At 36.0% G+C, this 17,536-nt stretch overlaps 2 protein-coding genes across 14 annotated transcripts in view; both read right to left on the bottom strand.

Annotated features, from left to right (window-relative positions):
- Positions 1-3,622: 3,622 nt before the first annotated feature.
- Positions 3,623-5,802, bottom strand: LOC126914252 (pre-rRNA-processing protein TSR1 homolog). Its single transcript, XM_050717899.1, has 8 exons — positions 5,691-5,802; positions 5,381-5,475; positions 5,039-5,296; positions 4,758-4,967; positions 4,443-4,655; positions 4,209-4,374; positions 4,003-4,143; positions 3,623-3,923 (listed from the first exon to the last, which is right to left on the bottom strand). The coding sequence occupies exons 1-8, from the start codon at positions 5,800-5,802 to the stop codon at positions 3,751-3,753; spliced, it is 1,368 nt and encodes a 455-aa protein (XP_050573856.1). The 3' UTR covers positions 3,623-3,750.
- Positions 5,803-9,621: 3,819 nt separating this feature from the next.
- Positions 9,622-17,536, bottom strand: part of LOC126914650 (rap guanine nucleotide exchange factor 2-like) — a 250,210-nt gene continuing 242,295 nt past the window's right edge. For all 13 annotated transcript variants that reach the window (XM_050718837.1, XM_050718845.1, XM_050718843.1 and 10 more), the window contains one exon: positions 9,622-15,953. In XM_050718837.1, coding sequence (XP_050574794.1) covers positions 15,922-15,953 — 32 coding nt within the window. In that variant the 3' untranslated portion in view covers positions 9,622-15,921. The remainder of the gene's footprint in view (positions 15,954-17,536) is intronic.

Here is a 17,536-nt window from a genome sequence, read left to right as displayed (position 1 = left end):
AATGTTTGATATCGTTTCTGACTATCACTGCTGTCCCTCCGTGAGCTTTTCCTGAGAGGTGTTTGGTATCATATATGGTGTAGTATGGTATTTTCATGTAGCTTTTTGTAGTGAAGTGTGTTTCTGAGACAAGTAGTATGTCTATATTGTTATTGTATATGAATGTTTTAATTTCAAGGGCCCGTTGTTGTAGGCTGTTTGAATTCCAGGCTGCTATTTTTAACGTGTCCGTTTTTATTTTTTGCTTAGCACGTCTGTAAGCAGTTGTAGCATGACTGTGATTTGTTGGGTTTGCTGTCTGAGTACTGCGTTTTGTTCGCTTATCATTCTGGTTAGCATTTCGGTGTTCTTGATGGATTGTTTGAGCAGTTCTTTAATTTCTGCAGTGTCGTTGTTACTAATGTTGTGGTATTGGTTGTCTGTGTGTGTCGATTGGCTGGTTACTTGCGCGTAGCTTAGACTACCAAAGGTGTTGGTGCTGATGTGTTTAGTGTTTATTGCGTGCTCTGTATTTGGTATTGTTTCGGGTTTTGTGCTGTCCTGTTGGACTTGTATGTTATTGTTTGTCCTGTTTCGGGGGCGGGAACAGTTTGCGTTGTAATTGTTTCCTAGCTTCGCAACCTTCATAACTGGGTGTTTTCCGTTGCAGTTATAGCATCTAACCTCCTCTATTTTTCCCGTGGATGGGCAGTGTATCGTAAGATGATTTTTTTGCGCATTTAACGCATGCCGGGGTTCTATTGCAATAGTTTTTTGTGTGGCCGTATTGCTGGCACCTTATGCATTGTGGGATATCTTTTTTATGTCTAGGTGGCTCCACTTTTACTATTGTGTTTAGTAATTTTTCTATATCGTATATGTCTTTGTTATTGTTTCTAGGTTCTAGTTCGACTAGGAATAGCGGTAATGGTTGTTTGGTATCATACTTGTTTATGTTGTTTATTGACCTTACCTGGTGTCCGAATTTTGCTAGTTCTTCGCTTATTTTGTCGGTATTTGTTTTTGGGTGTAATCCCCTGATTACTGCTTTGTAGCTTTTGTCGGATTTGAGCTAGTAGGTGTGATACGCTGCATTTTTATCCTTTAGTGACCTTGTCGCTTTTCTGAATGTGTCTGGGGTGTTGGTTTGCACTTTCACCTGGTCTATTTTTATCTGTTTGATAACATAGTTATCTTTCCCTGCAGTGTTGTTTTGCAGTTCAATGAGGGGGTCAATTATTTTCTCATCTATGTATATTGGTGGTAGTTTGGAATGCGGTTTGTCGGACTTTCCACTGGGTCCGTTGCTATCTCTTCTGGCAGTGCGCTAAATGAATTATGCAGTTTGATATCCTGAAGCCATTGTTTTTTTTCCAGTGTTTCGGTTTTCCTACCGCTTGCGAACGGGGTTACCTTGCGTTTTTTACTGGAAGTTGCCATCGTCCAGCTTTCTTCGTGCTGTGTTGGTTCATTGTCCTCGTCGTCGACTTGCGATATTTCCATGTTATCGTCTTTTTTCTCTACATATGTAGAATCTGTAGCTCTATTTATAAAATATGTTTCTCCTGAGTTGGTTATTTTTATTGGTGGAATCTGCTTGATTCCACGTTTTGTCGATGGGCGTTTACTTTGACGCTTTCTCTTCCTTCTTGCCGCACTTTCACTGGAGCACTATTTCGCACGTCCGTTTAGGTCGCCTGCACAGACAGAACTGGAGATAGAGATGTGACGGCCTTGGCGACAATGTATATCGCCGAAGTGCCTATGAGTCATCTGTATCCTAACGGTCCTTCCACCAAATGTTCTAGAAGCGTGACAACGGTCACGTACGCCTACAGGGTAGTGGGGATATTGAGGGATGACAAACAAAGAAGAAACAGATGCTACCGAAAGTCAAACTGTAAGAGCTTCAGTCTTGGAAAGTCACGGCTGGAGCTCAGAACAAAATCGCAGTCAGTGTAAATTCAGAATACAAGAAATAAATTCTCTTGTTTTTTTTTTTTTTTTTTTTTGTTACCTTAATTTTTTCTTTTCGTTCGAGCCCCCTGTTTTTTATTTTACGTGACATACGAAAGGTCTCGTTATAAGCAAACCACTAACAAAACCTTAATTGTTATATTTTCGTCTTAATTGTTAATCGTTGATCGTTGACTGAAATTGTTGCCTTTTTACTTATTATTAAACTTTTATTAACAAATCCAATGTAGTTTTCCGTATGCACTCATTCCAACCATCTCTATTCTCATAATAGAAATAGGGGATCAATCAGTTCGTGACGTCGATTGTTTAATCGTAACGAGAATTTACGACTCTCGTTGACGCGTTATCTCGCGATCGCGTCTCTCCGCGAACGGTTGAAACACTTGGTAACAAGATATATGTAAAGTATATTAAAATCTCACAGAATATAATACATGCTTTATGTTTGTTTCCGTTTGTGTGTTGACTAAATATTGGGCACGCAGTGAATCTTCTAAATCCACATTGAAATATCAATTTTCCTTTAGATTTCACCGGACTGTATGTTTGATCTGTATGTTTTAATGTCACATTTGAGACAGAAATTTTGTGCTCGTTCGGTAGTAAACCAAATACAATTAATGGATGATTTCCCAATGAAGAAAATGCATCTACAAGTACATTTGCAACGTGAATTGTGATATACCAACCAGGCTAAAAATATTTGTATAATTTAGCATGAATAGATAATTAGTTTTTAATTAATCAAATGTTTATACCATAGCACCCTCTATTTCCTGCGATTCTTTAAATATTCGTTTTAGCGTTCAATCAAAATTTTCAAATTTATATGTCGGAGATGAAAGAACACCGGAACCTCTCCTTGGATTCGCGGGAATACCGTAACGTTGTAACTTAGATTAAACAAATGCCGCTCCGATTGTTCGAGATTTATGATCGTGAGCTTGGGCTCGAGGCGACAATCAGTCGCCGAACGTAGCCGCGGTCAAAGGGATGAACGTTTTATCTAACAAAGGCACAGAGTAACTCTATACCTCTCCTTAAAAGAAATAGTCGTAGCGACACGCGGCAGTAAATATTTCAATGGTTTCTGTCCCGTGGCTCGCCACACGCAGATTCTATCCTCCGGGTAAGATGATCTCCAGATGTCAACATACCTCCGCAGTATATGTTTAGCTAACGTGAGGATCCGCAATAAATCTTAAGATTTAGTCAAGCAAAGTCCTTCATATGGACAAGCAGTCTTTGTTGCAATTACGGGAAGATAGGAGAAATCTATCTTCCACGAACGATGCCCCCCGTCAACAACCTCCCCTCAAGGGCGGCCAGCATCTCTTTCAAAACGCCGATATGGAGATCAACCAATTAGCAACAGCGCTAATTTCCCTCACCTTTGGAACGAAAGCTTTCTTTGACGAATCCGAGGATCTCATGTCCTTAGACACACCCATTATAGTTTTCCTCGACGGCATCGTCGAGACGGAGAGGCACTCTCCCGTACGATCTCAAAGACGATTCAAGTAACTCTCAGATACATAGTGATTGCCCCATGCATTAACATTGAGTACAACTTAGACGCTGAAGAAAAGTAGAGTTCGTCATCCCGTTGACCGCGGATTCGTTATTGAGACTAGGATCATTGTCATTAGCTTCTCGAGTACCTAATTATCCGATTACTTGTCCAATTCCATCATAGTCATATTTGCACTAGTAAATATCTCCTCTATTGCATAATGATCACGTCTAGCGCCAATAGGGATTCGTTTCACGCCCTCAACCCTAACTCAAATCTTAACGCCAACCCGACATATATATTCTAGCGTAATCAGTAGGAAGGTTTTCTTCCGGATCCCACGGACTTGTTCTGAATGATTCAAGTCCACGATATTTCTGAAACCTCTGTTTTGCTAACATATCTTGAGGTGTATTTACTTCGTCAGGAAATTTTGCGTCTAATTTTGCGTCTATATTTAAAAAATTATGGTTAAGGATTTCAATAATACATATTCAATAATGTAATATACATATATTCGACAAACATACTCTTCAAGTTTTCCATTGCTTCTTTTTCTTCTGTCATATCGATATTCTGATCGTATCGTTCATCAGGAATTTGGGACACAGTAATTGTCTCGTACTCTTCCTCGTCTTCTGATTCATCGTTCGAGCACTCACTCAATTCCTCTACAAAATGCAAGCAAAGAATAATATATATCTCCAAATTTAATTTATGACTAAAAAACAAATACCTCCATCCTCATCAGGAATCCAAGCTGCTTGATATTCAGAAGTTCCTTTTGGAACTCTCTTTACAATTTTTTTCCTTTGAGCTTTAGCTTCGGCTAATTCCTCTTCTGTAGGCCAAGTTTGTTCAGCATCCATAGGGTCATGTATATTTTCACTTTCGAAGGATTCCTAAAAAATTAAGAAAATTGATTAGCGCTTTTAAAAGTTCAAAGTTTTATTTTATTTCATGAAATTACTTGTTTCCCTGGATCTGCGCGTTCAAGAACCCGCATGGATGGTTCATCGTCTATTGCATTACAATGTTTCCTCAACTTTTTCTCCACTGGATATGGATCTTCAGGTGCATCAATTTGAGACATTTGAAAATCTCCCAATTCAGGTATATGAACTAAACCATTAACTGATAATGGTACGTTCCTGAGATACCCAGAAATTATAAAAGTTCGAAGCTCTGTGGAGTTTTAAATAAAATCAAATTTGGATATATACTTAATCTTTTAATTAGTAGATAATTATTACATAATAATAGATAATTAATAGATAATTATTACATCAATACCTACTTCATTACATTTAAATATTGCTTCTTCTCCTAACAACTGAGCTCTTTTGTCTCTATAAGATACTGTTCTTTGTTTTTTAGTACCAACACGTCGTAAAATATTAAAAGCATCAATGGGAGTACTTAGTTGGAAAACTTCTTCCTTAGGTGGCCACTTACAAAGTTCGTATTGTACATGGCTTTTGAAATCTTGACGTTTCTGTAATAAAGTTCGTGAAATTGAAATTATTTTTGTGTAGAATATGATAATAAATATCAAAAACACAATACCTTTATGTGAAGATTTTCAACATTTGTAAGTGCTCTTAGCAGAGTCGTCAAACCTTGAGCAACACAGGGCATAATAATTTCTTTTCTCCAGTCATCGAGTACTTCCAATCTGGGACTATTATCCGACTTATTTGTTGCGGATGCAACAAAAAGAACAGTTGTAGCTGTTTTTGCTATATCCAATGTTGCAAACAAATTGCCAACTGGTGCAACCACAATAGAAAAGCGTTGCTTGAACCTAGGTACATTGTTGTAAAAAAAGATTAGTAATCAATAATTCATATTTTTATTAATATCATTTATCATTTATCATAGTAGCATTATACCTTAAATGTATTGTACCACATGGACTACTACTAATGGACTACTACTAATCATAGTTGTAGACTCGTCAGCTTTTGTTATTACAAATAATATATTATCAGTATCTACATCTTCTTGTAATGCAATAATGCATATAAGAATAAGTGCAGAATGGGATCCACCAAAATTCCTTTTTTGCTGCAACACTTCCTCCCTCTTGTTTCTTCTAATTTGTGAAGATTGTAGCCTTTAGGCACTCTTCCGAAGATTTTTAGTAGCACGTTTCGATAAAACTTTAAGCAGTAAAATATTAAAAAGCTGTAATAATATAAATTGCAAAGAATTTTACCTTTAACCTCGCTACTTATTGATCCTTTACTACGATGTCTACCCGTTTTATATGGTTTATTAACTTGCTTAAATGCACCAGGTCGATGTACTTCTTGTTTTGTTGTTCCCATTTTATTTGAAAGTATATATTCTTGTAAACGAAATATCTTTATATTATATTTAACCATGAATTGTCTATTGGTTAGGTAGGATTTTAGGATCGAGTAGTAGGTGTGTGGTAGGATTTTCTTAAGTTTGTATAGAAGCCCTTCATGCCATACTTTGTCGAATGCCTGTTGAATGTCTAGGAATACCGCTGAACAATATTTTTTCTTTTCTAAGATTTGACTGATATTATGTGTTATGCGATGGATTTGCTTTATTGTAGAATGTTGCTTCCGAAAGCTGAATTGATGATCTAGCAGTGTTTTCAAATCCTCTAGGAGTAAAAGGAGTCGATTCGTTAGCATCTTCTCTAATAGTTTTGACAAAGTCGGTAGAAGACTAATTGGGCGATAGGAGGTAGTTTCATGTATTGGTTTACCGGGTTTAGGGATGAGAGTAATCAGTGATATTTTCTAGGACTTAGGATAGTATTCAAGGCGAGGAATTGCGTTAAAAATTGATGTGATGAGTGCAATCCCTTTTATAAGACGACGGATTAATTTTATAATTTCTACAGAAGTAAAGGGTTCAATAGGAGGAGACATTTGGAAGGGAGAGTACAGGTATTCCGAAATATCCGCGGCAATTTTGGAGGAGTAAGGTTTAAATACGTTAGATAGGTGATTAGCAAACAGGTTGGCTTTTTCTATAGGGCTAGGCGCCCATCCACCTTACGGACGGCGGATTGAAGGGATTATTTGCGGGGGATACGTGAATTTCCTGGAAGCCTTCCATAGTGAGAAGTTGGAGTTAGCTGTGGGGGACAAATTGGCGAGATATTTTTGAAAACAGTCATTTTTATAATTTTTTATGATTTTGGTTAACTTGCTAGTTGCGTTGTTTAGTTTGCGTTTGTCATCCGGTGTTCTATGGGTCTCCCATACTCTTCTAAGTTTACGATTTTCTGCGATTTTTTTTAATATGTAATGAAGATATTCATGTTTGCTGATAGAAGTCTTAGTAGGTGTGGAAGAGCGGATAGCGTTTATTATGCTTGTGTAGTAGTATATGTAAGTATTCCGTGGCTGTTTCGATATCTTCATTTGTTTTTAGGGAAATTAAGGCTGAAGTTGAGTGATTAAAGACTTCTCTAAAGAGCTGCCAGTTAGTAAGTTGGTTATGAATATAGCCATTGGGTGGATTTTCGATAATTGTTGAGCTGATTGTTGCTATAACGGGGAATGGTCAGAAGAGAATTCCGCTGAGGAGTTGATTTGGACATATCTTGGCGAGATATTTTTAGTTATAAAGAAGTCAAGTAAATCAGGTATCTTGTTAGTGTCAATGGGCCAGTATGTGGGTTCATATGTGGCGAGGTAGATGAGATTGTTGATGTTTATGCTATTCAAGAGATTTTTGCCTCTTACTGTGACAAATCTGCTGCCCCATTGGGTATGTTTGGCGTTATAGTCTCCTCCAGCTATGAATATATTGCCAAGAGCATCAAGGAAGTTATCAAAGTCTTCTTTAGAAATGGAGTATCTGAAAGGACAATATACTGCTGAAGTGGTGATTGTACCATGGCAATCTTCTATCGCTACGTTTGTAGCTTAAAGGTAGTCCTTTTGGAACGATGGAAGCTCGTAATGCTGAATGCTGGCTTTGATAATAATTCCGGTGTCGCCGTGGGCCTTTCCAGTGGGATGTTGGGTATGTTAGAAATTATAACCGTTTATTTTCAGATAATTTTTGTCGGTGAAGTGAGTTGCTGATATAAGCATTTCGTTTTGCTGTTATTTTAAGAAGAGATCTAGTTCGAATTTATGTTGAACTAAACCGTTGGCATTCCAAAAAGCTATGCGTCTTGGTTTTATTTTGCATATTAATTTATCCATGATGAGTGTTAATAATGATAGTAAGTTATTAATTTGTTCTGATTTTTTTTCGATTAATTTTTCGAGTCTATAGAAGTTGTCTGTGTTTTGTGGATTGGGAACACTATTTTGAGAATGGTCCCTATGGATTTTCGGATTATTTTGATTTCCTTGTACTGCTTGGGCATAGGAGATTGAAGTAGTAGTGAATTTTGGAGGGCTGGGCATTTGATTGGTTGTCTCTTTGGCTCTGAGTTTAGGATACTTATTTATGTATAAGGTTTTGTAGACTGAGCAACTTTTGTAATTAGCAGGATGGTCTCCTTGACAGTGGATGCGCTTCGCTGGGGTTTCTGGGGATTTAGTGCATTGGTCAGTGGGGTGACTACCTGCACAAATTTACCCACCGGAAATTATGATTGCAGTATTTCTGCGTGTGGCCGTACCTTTGGCACCTTTTGCATTGTACTATTTCTTTTTTTTTTTTTATTAAAGGAAGTTCAATTTTTACTACTGAGTTCATTAGTCGATTTATGTTATAAATTTGTTTGTTATTAGGCTTTTGTTTTAAGTCGATGAAGAATAAGGATAGCAGGTCTTTCCAGATTCTATGTCTTATGTTGCTGATGTTTGTTACTTCATGGCCAAGTTTAAGGAGTTCGAACTTCAGTTCGTCTAAGTTAGCCGAGTGGTGGATGTTGCGTAGTACCACTCGAAAAGGTCTGTCTTGTTTAAGTTGGTAAGTGTGGTAGTTAGCGTTCAAAGTTTTTAGTAATTTTGTTATCTTTCTATATGAGTCTGGGTTAGCCGGCAGAATTTTAACTTAGTTATTGTTTATTTTTAATTTGTAGTCCTTTTTGTTGATATCTTTCTCAATGGACTTTACCATTGTTTGTATATCGATGACATCATCAACGAAGATAGGTGGGGGAGGGGAATCTTTTGCGTATGTTAGTTAGTTAGTTAGTGTATCAGCAACGTCCATGGAGTCGTTTGTGGATTGTAGTATTGCGTATCTATTGAAGGTGGTTACACAACTTGTTGACTGTTCGTTCTGACTAGAGTTTGCGTTTGTTTTAACTGTTTCTAGTTTAATTTTAATGTTTTTGGTGTCGATAGTAAGGAGGGATATATTATTCTTTTGTCACAGAGGAGGTAGAGCGGTGCAGTTATGGTTTTGCTCAAGAGAACCTGGTCGAGATTCTTGGGCCATCTTCGAGCTAGTTAATTCAAGTTGAATAACTGGTCGAGAGGCTTCGCTAACTCTTTGCTGTCAGTTGGTTCCTGCCTAAAGCAACAGGTGGTCGCCGATACCACGTGTCGATCCTGGAAACAACCTGCAATTCTGCATTTTGCAATCGCAGAATCTAATCAAACCAGCTACAACGATTTGAATAACGTAACATAATACCATCGACGTTAATTTTGCAAATTATTCGGGTAAAAATAGGCAAAGATTCAACTATAAATTTCGACGAATATATCGGATTTAGAGAAAGGTTCTGTACCGCTATAAATTAAATTTAACTCCATCTTTTAAAAGGCTGGGATAATTTCAATTGTTTGATACTAAAGATACAAAGTGCCCTTTTCCACGAACAAAATCTGATAATTAAAATTAATATAAATAATATCTATAAATAAGATCTAATAGCTTCATTTGTTAGCAGGCTGCGATAATTTCAATTGCTCGGTACTAAAGATACCAAAGTCTCTTTTTCCACGAAAAAAATCTGATATCTAAGAGGTACAAATTTGATAATTGAAACTAAAGTCTAATAGATGCAAAGTAAAGATCCAAAAAATCGGAGCAACGATATGTATAAAGATTGGAACACTTCGAATGAAAATTGCTATTTTATAAAAATAAGATTTAATAATTCCAATTAATTTATTATTATGTAATTATTATTTTAATATTTAATCAAAGAGACGTCGCACGTGAATGAATTACAAAGTAGCCTTTACCAATCCTTTAGTAGCTCGTATATTGTTCGATAGGGATTTTACAGGTGTACATTAATGGGAACAACATCTATATGTGACTCATTGTAAATACAGCCGGAGTTTTGTGTCCATCACGCTACAAATCGTTTAATACGTGTTCGATACAATTTGAACCATCTATTTTAATAATCGGTAGACTTCGTTCTTATACATACGGTAGACAGATATACAAAAACATTATATCGTACAAAATAGTAGCAGTAGTATCACCACCAGTTTCGTTCCCACGGATTCTCCTTTTATATACGGTGCCCTCTCATTGACCTTCGATATTTCCAGCTTATCGTTCTATTTCGTAACAAACCTTATAAAAATACGATCTTCTAACTCTTTATTTGGCCACCGTTCCATTTTTTCTTGATTCGTTTCTCTTTCTAATAAAAATACACAACTTTTCTTCCTTAGTTTATGAATTTTAGATATATTTCGTAAGAAGTGCAATACTCAAAGAGCTATAATAAATCGTAATTTTGTATCCCGTTTTTCTTCACCTTTTCTTTTACTTTCAATTAGAAACTACATACGATAATGAATATATGAATTCTAATAGTCTCTCCAAAATCAACCCAAAAGTCTCATTTTTTCTTTGCCTCTCCATTTTAACGAAGAAATTAAGAATTACCATAAATGAATTATACAACGACGACTCAATGATAGCAAAATAACAATGTATATAGATAACGAATATTGATGTATTTCTGAAAAAATATATAAAATATTTGAAGTAAAATACCCATTATGATATCTGATAAATGAAAGGAGTTTCCATTTTGATTCAATTTCTTCAGTGATTTCCTTAAAAAAATGTATCTCCATAAAAATGTACATCCACATTGTTCCAACAATAAGCATACAAAATGATACCCAAATATATAAATAAGAAGTTTGATAAAGGCTTAATTAAATTGCTGTCTCAGCCTGATATCAAGAAACTACTAAATATCAATAAAATAAACAAAAACTCTTTTTAACTGGACATTGAGAAATCATATTTTATTTTTAAAATAGTGTCAAATATAAAACAAACAATAAACTTTGTTAAGCAATTTGTCTGATAATTAATCAAATTATTCTCGATCGTTTCAACCAGTCGCCAAATAAAGAGTTAAAATGCTTTCACCTTATAGAGCAAAGAATCGAAACAATTACAGTGGTCATCGCCTCGCTAGTTGCGCGTGTGTCTCGACCGTACATCGTGAAAATTTGGTTCAACATCCTCTCGTTCACGTCGAAATAAGCTTCTAAACCGAAACTCAGTGGCGTTCGTGGAAAAATTCGATGCTTTCTCTCGATTTTGCACGGTCGTTTTCGTCAATAAATATATACCGTACACAGAGATCGGTCGAAAGAGGAAAACAAGTGAAAAATCGCGGAAGGATTGGCGCGTTTCACGGCCTCTTATTTCACGGTTTCATTGGCCTCTTATTATCTACAAAAAGCCATATTAGATGAGCCATTCGATGACAAAAGACTTTTCTCATTTTTCTACACCAATTTTCTTTCTTTTGCTCTTCTAATTTTTTCCTTTCCTTTTCGCTCTTTTTCTCTTTTAATTTAGTTGTTCACTTATTATTTCTCTATCGTTTCCTTTGTACTTGTTTTATCCCATTTTTAACCCTTAAAGGCTACCATGATCGAAATTTCACTTCGTGTATAAACTTTATTTCTTCGTAATATATTAATCGTACGTTATATTCAACGTTACTCAGAGTTTTGACTCATATTAATAATTACAAACGATAAATTTTCTACTTTTTTATTTCATACAATAAAGATAACGCTGAGACTGTTGCAATAAGGAGGCAGCTCCATTTTCCAGTAATTTGAGTAAACCAACAAAAACTAATTTTTTGAAACGCGCTATAAATTCACAATCGACTAATATTCCTAGTATAAACTTTTGTATTTCTAAATATGAGAGACACTCGAATATGAAACCTATAGTTTACTCTCTCTTCTAACAAATACAATTTAAATTGCTGCAACTCCGTCAATTGCATTTACTTGACTTTGTCATTTCTTAAAATAACCAAAAATGTACCGAGCCAGGGGTGAAATTTCATTCACGATAGTATTAACGTGATTTTCTTAAACAACAGCTTCTAAGGGTTAGTTTTCGTTTTATTCTCGGTTATATTCACCGCGAGGAACTAAACAACGGATCAGAGGACTAAATGAAGGATTAAAGGCGTTTCGACGCGTGTTCGGATTGAAAAATGAAGACGAAAAGAAATAAACGAGGAAAGAACTTTGATTTCCATCCACGAAACCAAAAACGCACTCGGAGCTGTTGTACTATGATCCATGATTTTTTTATTAAACAAATTAAATACAAAAGGTCGCATCTTTTTTCTCTGTTTTCCTCGTTGCTCGTACTGCCGACCGCGACGCGCAGTCGCTCCATTCTCGAATTAATATAAATAATTAAAAACAACAGAAGAGAACGGGGGAGGGCAAGGGGCATTAAATAAAAAGTAAAAGAAGTCATCGAGGGGTAAAAGGAGGGCGGAGCTCGTGGAAGAAGACAGTTTAAAGGCTTTTTCTACATGTTCTAACACTCTTTCTCGCTCTCTCTCTCTTTGTTTCTCCATAAACATACTTGCACGCGCGCATTACACAAACTCTACGACAAGGTGGATCGCTTCGTTTAAAATTAAAGGAAGAAGGAGAACTCGAGCTTCGGCAATTCAAGACTAGTGAAAACTTAATAATCGCCTGTGGCTCATCGTATTACTCTCATTCGTACGATTTCGCTCATTTCTTACAACTTTTTCGCTTATCTCGCTTCCATTTCAAGCCACGAAGTTCAATTCATTTTCAAATTTAATAAAAATGCTTTTTTAATTACGTTATTTTTTACGTTATTTTTTACGAATTACGTTACGAATTACGTTACGTTATATGACAAACGTCATTAGTAATTTGCCGATTTCATTCGTCGATTTGTTAAATTTGAATTTCGCAGGGAAATGAAGCGCAAATTGACAAATTCATAAAGAGCGACGAAATCGCGAAAATTGAAATAATCGGTGAGGCGTAAATGCTCCTTGGAATGAACCGTGTATCCTTGAATCGCCAAAGATGCAAAAAGAAAAACGAACAGAGAAAAGGAAAATTCACGAGCAGGAAGATCGTTTCGGGGAAAAGTTTGTAAAACAAAACACAAAAGATGATCGATCTTACGATAAAAAGCTCGGATGAAAAAGAAAAGGGAACGGAAATAATATCGTTTTCCTGCCTGTTTCGTTCGTTTGTTCCTTCTACACTCGAGTTACGAAGAACCTTCTGATTGATATTTTAAATGCTGCTGGACACAACGCTCGCCATTATCAAACATTTCCTTCGAGAACATTCGATTAATTAATAATATTTAAAAGTCATTAAAGGATATGTACAAAGAGATATTAATATGAATAAGCAGTAAATGTCGCCGTTGCCGCAGGATCCGCGCGAAACCCAGTGACTAATGGATTTATCGATCGTCCTATGGTTCGACCTAATTTGTTCGCGCGGATCGAACGTGACGAGGATCAGCACGGTGTTCAACAATCTGCTAGTGTCTTTCGTGTTTTCCAAAACAGGTCTGGTCAATATTAACACATTGAGAATAATCTGTCGCGTATGGGAAGTATTTGTGTGGGGTACGATTCATGATGGGACGCAACAATGTGGAATGTCGATATACGACACGCTCGAAAGCCTCAAGAATTAGCTTTTTTCAAGAATTTTTCCAAGAATTTCGAGCGTTTCAGGGCTCAATAGAGAGAAAAGAAAAAGGGAAGCACCGTGTTAATCCTCGAGACTGCTGCTCGTTTTGCACGCGCATTTTGGCAGATCGTTCATCGCGAAAGGAGATGCCTTCGAAATTAGGCCCTCTCTGCCCTAATACAACCGCGTTTTCGTATGTTCGATATCATCGACATAGATAGTTCTCGAGCCTTGCGCGAGAACGAATTTTTTAGATCGCAGAATTTTTTGTTTGCACAAATCACTGGTATTTTAGCTCGAATATTTAGTTGTCTTGGCGAATTATCGATATAACAATTATTAGTCTCGACCTGTCGACGAGATACGCGATGATATTTATCTTTTAGCGGTCTTCTCTTTCGCTTTTGGGAATCTATTTCTTCTCTCTTCCCATGAGACAGAAGCTTTGAAAGAGGCGGTCTTGCTGCTTCGTTCTCTTTCGTTTTAATATGCTCTTCTCGCACGGCGCGGATTATACATATAGATATATTTATATATTTATAATATATATTTGTTTTTTTATATATAAAACTAAAAGTACCGTGATACTGATAAAATTTCGGAAAATATTAGTTATCGACGAATGCGCTTCGGTGCTCCGTAATATTATTCTTCGATAACGATAGATCGAATTTGAGAAGGTCGAGAAATATAAGTTACAGCAGATCTAAAAATCGTTTTCGATTAATAATTAATTACCTCGGTAAAAATAAGTTGAGCATACGCGATGCATATCGATTATTATATCCTCTCTCAATTTCCTTCCTGAAACGCTTAATACCTTGTTGTTGTATTTGTTTCCTCTCTTTCTTTTGTTCAGACTCGCATTCGTTCTCTCGCTTTCTCTCCCTTTCTATCGCCCAAACTCCTCAAGCACAATCTTTTTACTTTTAATTTTTACTCTCGATTGATTCTTCTTTCTTTCTCGCGTTCCTATTGAAACAGCATTCGCGCTAGATAATATTAAACGCTGGAACAATGCTACGAGCGCTATAAGCATACTCGTACATCATGGATAAACGCTTTAAAAATAAATTTCAAAAGCCCAGGAACGATACACATATACATCTTCGTACAACACACCCTCTCGCAACAGACTCACTTTTTCTCGTTAGTCCCTCGAAAAATACTTTGTACTTATGATCGCGTCAACGATAAAACTCCGTACACATACACATCGAAGCCGTAAAATCAGGTCTCCCCTTAAACGCCATCGATACGATAAATTTCTGCTTTCGTGACACGCGAATAACATTCATACTGTATACAACAAGCGAAAAAATAAAAATGAATGATTACTCGAAAGCTTGTCACAATTATCTGCTTCTAAAAAAAATGTAAAAACAGAAATAATACGTAGCTTGAAATTATCGAAATTCTAAAAATCTGAGCATCGACAGAGACTGCATACGATACAATCGAAACCACATTCGATAAACATCGAAGAAGGGTATGTTAAAAAAAAAAAAATATATATATATATAAAAGAAAACGGCAAACGTTAAATTTGCATATGTATCTGATTTGATTCGCTTTTTTGCACACTGAACTTCTTATCTCTCGGCCAAACACGCGTACATGCAATAAACACATTCACGCATACGTCATTCTTCCTGAATTATATGCTACATTAAACGCTACACGCTATGTACACCAAAAGACGTATACTTAAGCTACTCTGGGCGTTCGGGGGTTAGCCTAAAAAGTAATATAATACAGGACACGCCGTCATTCGTACTCCCTGCGACGATTACGCGGTATATATAACATCTTTGGACTCGATTTATTACACATTTATAGAGAATTATTACTTATGACCGTAATTTCTCGCGCCTAGTCTCTCTTTCTCTCTCTGAGTAGCCGCTGCGTGAAACTCAACGTGGCACCTTTGTATCGGACAACATATCATCAGTCTGATACAAACGTATTCTATGTCGTTATTCGTTTTGTCTTTTCTTGTCTTTGATCTTGTAATACATGTTTCATATATCCTCGTGACATATATATATGTCCTTTCTTTCGTGATTGGTGCTCTCGTAATATCCTGACGGGCGCAGCTCGTGAGATTCTCAACTTCTCTTCTTTTTGTATCTCGTTATTTTCCTTTTCCTTTTCTTAATAATTCTGGAAGACTAGCGCTTCTTCCCCTTTCTCGATGCGCGTTCTTCTCCAAAGTATTTCCTTAAACTGGTGTGAAGGCTCTCGAAATATCTGAATCGAAAGCACTGTGCGTGTTTGTCGATCAGTTTCATTTTTCGTCTATGCACCCCGTTGTTATTGGAACAAATTCTTCAAAAATTTCTTGTCTTATATATTCAGAGAGACTTTGAAAGCGGGTGCAAAGTTTGAGAAATTGTTTCGGATTCCTTTCTTTATGGGGAATCGTTTAACACGTGGCACGTAAATTGACGACGAAATTGTTCCTCTTCTGGTCGCGGGAAATGACAATCTGTCGAGGAACTGAAGCATAATGATGACCGAGAACTCTTTATGATGACCGAGGCGTCGTGGACCATCTTAAACCGCTGATACTTGTGCGTCTTCGTCGTCTGAAAAATTGTAACGTTTCCTTTAATGATCATTTCTTTTGCTCTTTTAGAGTCATAAAGTAATATTTCGATGGAATATGCTCGGGTGACTTGTCTACGTTGGCTGAATTTTTCAATTTTGACACTGATATCTATATATTTTCAGAATTTTTAATCGATATTGGAGTTTATAATTTGTTACGGTTTTCCTAATTTAATACTATGTCAAAGTATAATGTAATAATGATAATTGTAAAAAAGAACACAAATTTTTATGCTGGTTACTTGAAACTCGTATTATACTTTTTATTTTCGAAACTGTAATTTCTGGATTTTCATTTATTAAATTTCTAAAAAGATGTACTACGAATATTATGAATTGAAGCAATATAAAGTGATCTAACTAATTGCCTATACACAGAATAGTCTATATTAATTTACTAACTTAGAAATTCAAATACACTTTGTTACATTACTACAAATTCTTTCATCTATTGCTCTAGCTCTATTATTCTATAATTTTCTTACCAACAACTAGTCGACAGCTAAAGAATGCATAAAATAAAACCTATTAATGCATAGCAACAGATTTCAGTACAGAAACTACAGTTTCGAAAAAAAATTAGCACAAAGAATTTAAATAGAAAATAAATCAAATAAGAACATAAAATAAGGGATTCTAATATACATTCTACGAATGAACTAAAGGATAAAGTCATGTTCGCCAAAGTAGCAAGTCTCTTGGTGGAAAAAGAGAGACAAAGAATACATTTATTGAATTATCGTCGAATTCCTTTAAAGAAACTAGCTATAAAATTGCAACTTTGTAAAATGTAACAAATTCTATGTATCTAAAGAAATCAAATCGGTCGAAACAAAAGGGATCGTGGAGTGACGTGACGTGACGTGCAAATAAAAACAAAAAAAAAGAAGAAAATTGGACGCAAGCAAGCTGTCATGCCTCGACACGGAAGGTGGAATACGAAACTATACAATATGCAAAGATGAAACATAAAGTATCGCAATCGAAAATCGTACGATCTGCTTGCAACAAGCTTCCAAAAAATAGAAAAAAAAAAAGAAAAACAGCAAGTGCATGAAAAATACATCGATACAATTATAATTTGCTATAATATGCAACGAATTTTTCGCTGATCGAAATACAGATTTCTATTACGTATAAACACAGTAAGTACGCGTCGAATAATTCTAAGGTTAAAATAAATTTCAGTAAAAAAGAAAGAAAAAAAAATCGAAATACTGAAAGGAAACTATAAAACACGAAGTTATAAGTTATGCACACAGAAAACGCGTGATTACACAGGCACTTTGCATTAAAAATGTACAAGTGAAACATATGCGGATATGTGTTCGTTATTTACAAGTTCAGATGCGATCATCGATGAGAAGATAAATTAGATAAATAATTAACATGTACATCGAATGACAAACAATGACGATTGAGAATCGTCCATAGACTTTTGTATGTGTGTGCGTGTGTTCATACATACATTGTAAATACTTAATCGATAGAAATAGCTTAAAGGTAGATTGAGAACGGCGTGTAGGTACTTAGTGTTCATTGTATAACTCATCCATTGGAA

Source organism: Bombus affinis, chromosome 3, assembly GCF_024516045.1.
Source record: "Bombus affinis isolate iyBomAffi1 chromosome 3, iyBomAffi1.2, whole genome shotgun sequence".
NCBI lineage: Eukaryota > Metazoa > Arthropoda > Insecta > Hymenoptera > Apidae > Bombus > Bombus affinis.
This window is presented reverse-complemented; position numbering and strand designations above follow the sequence as displayed.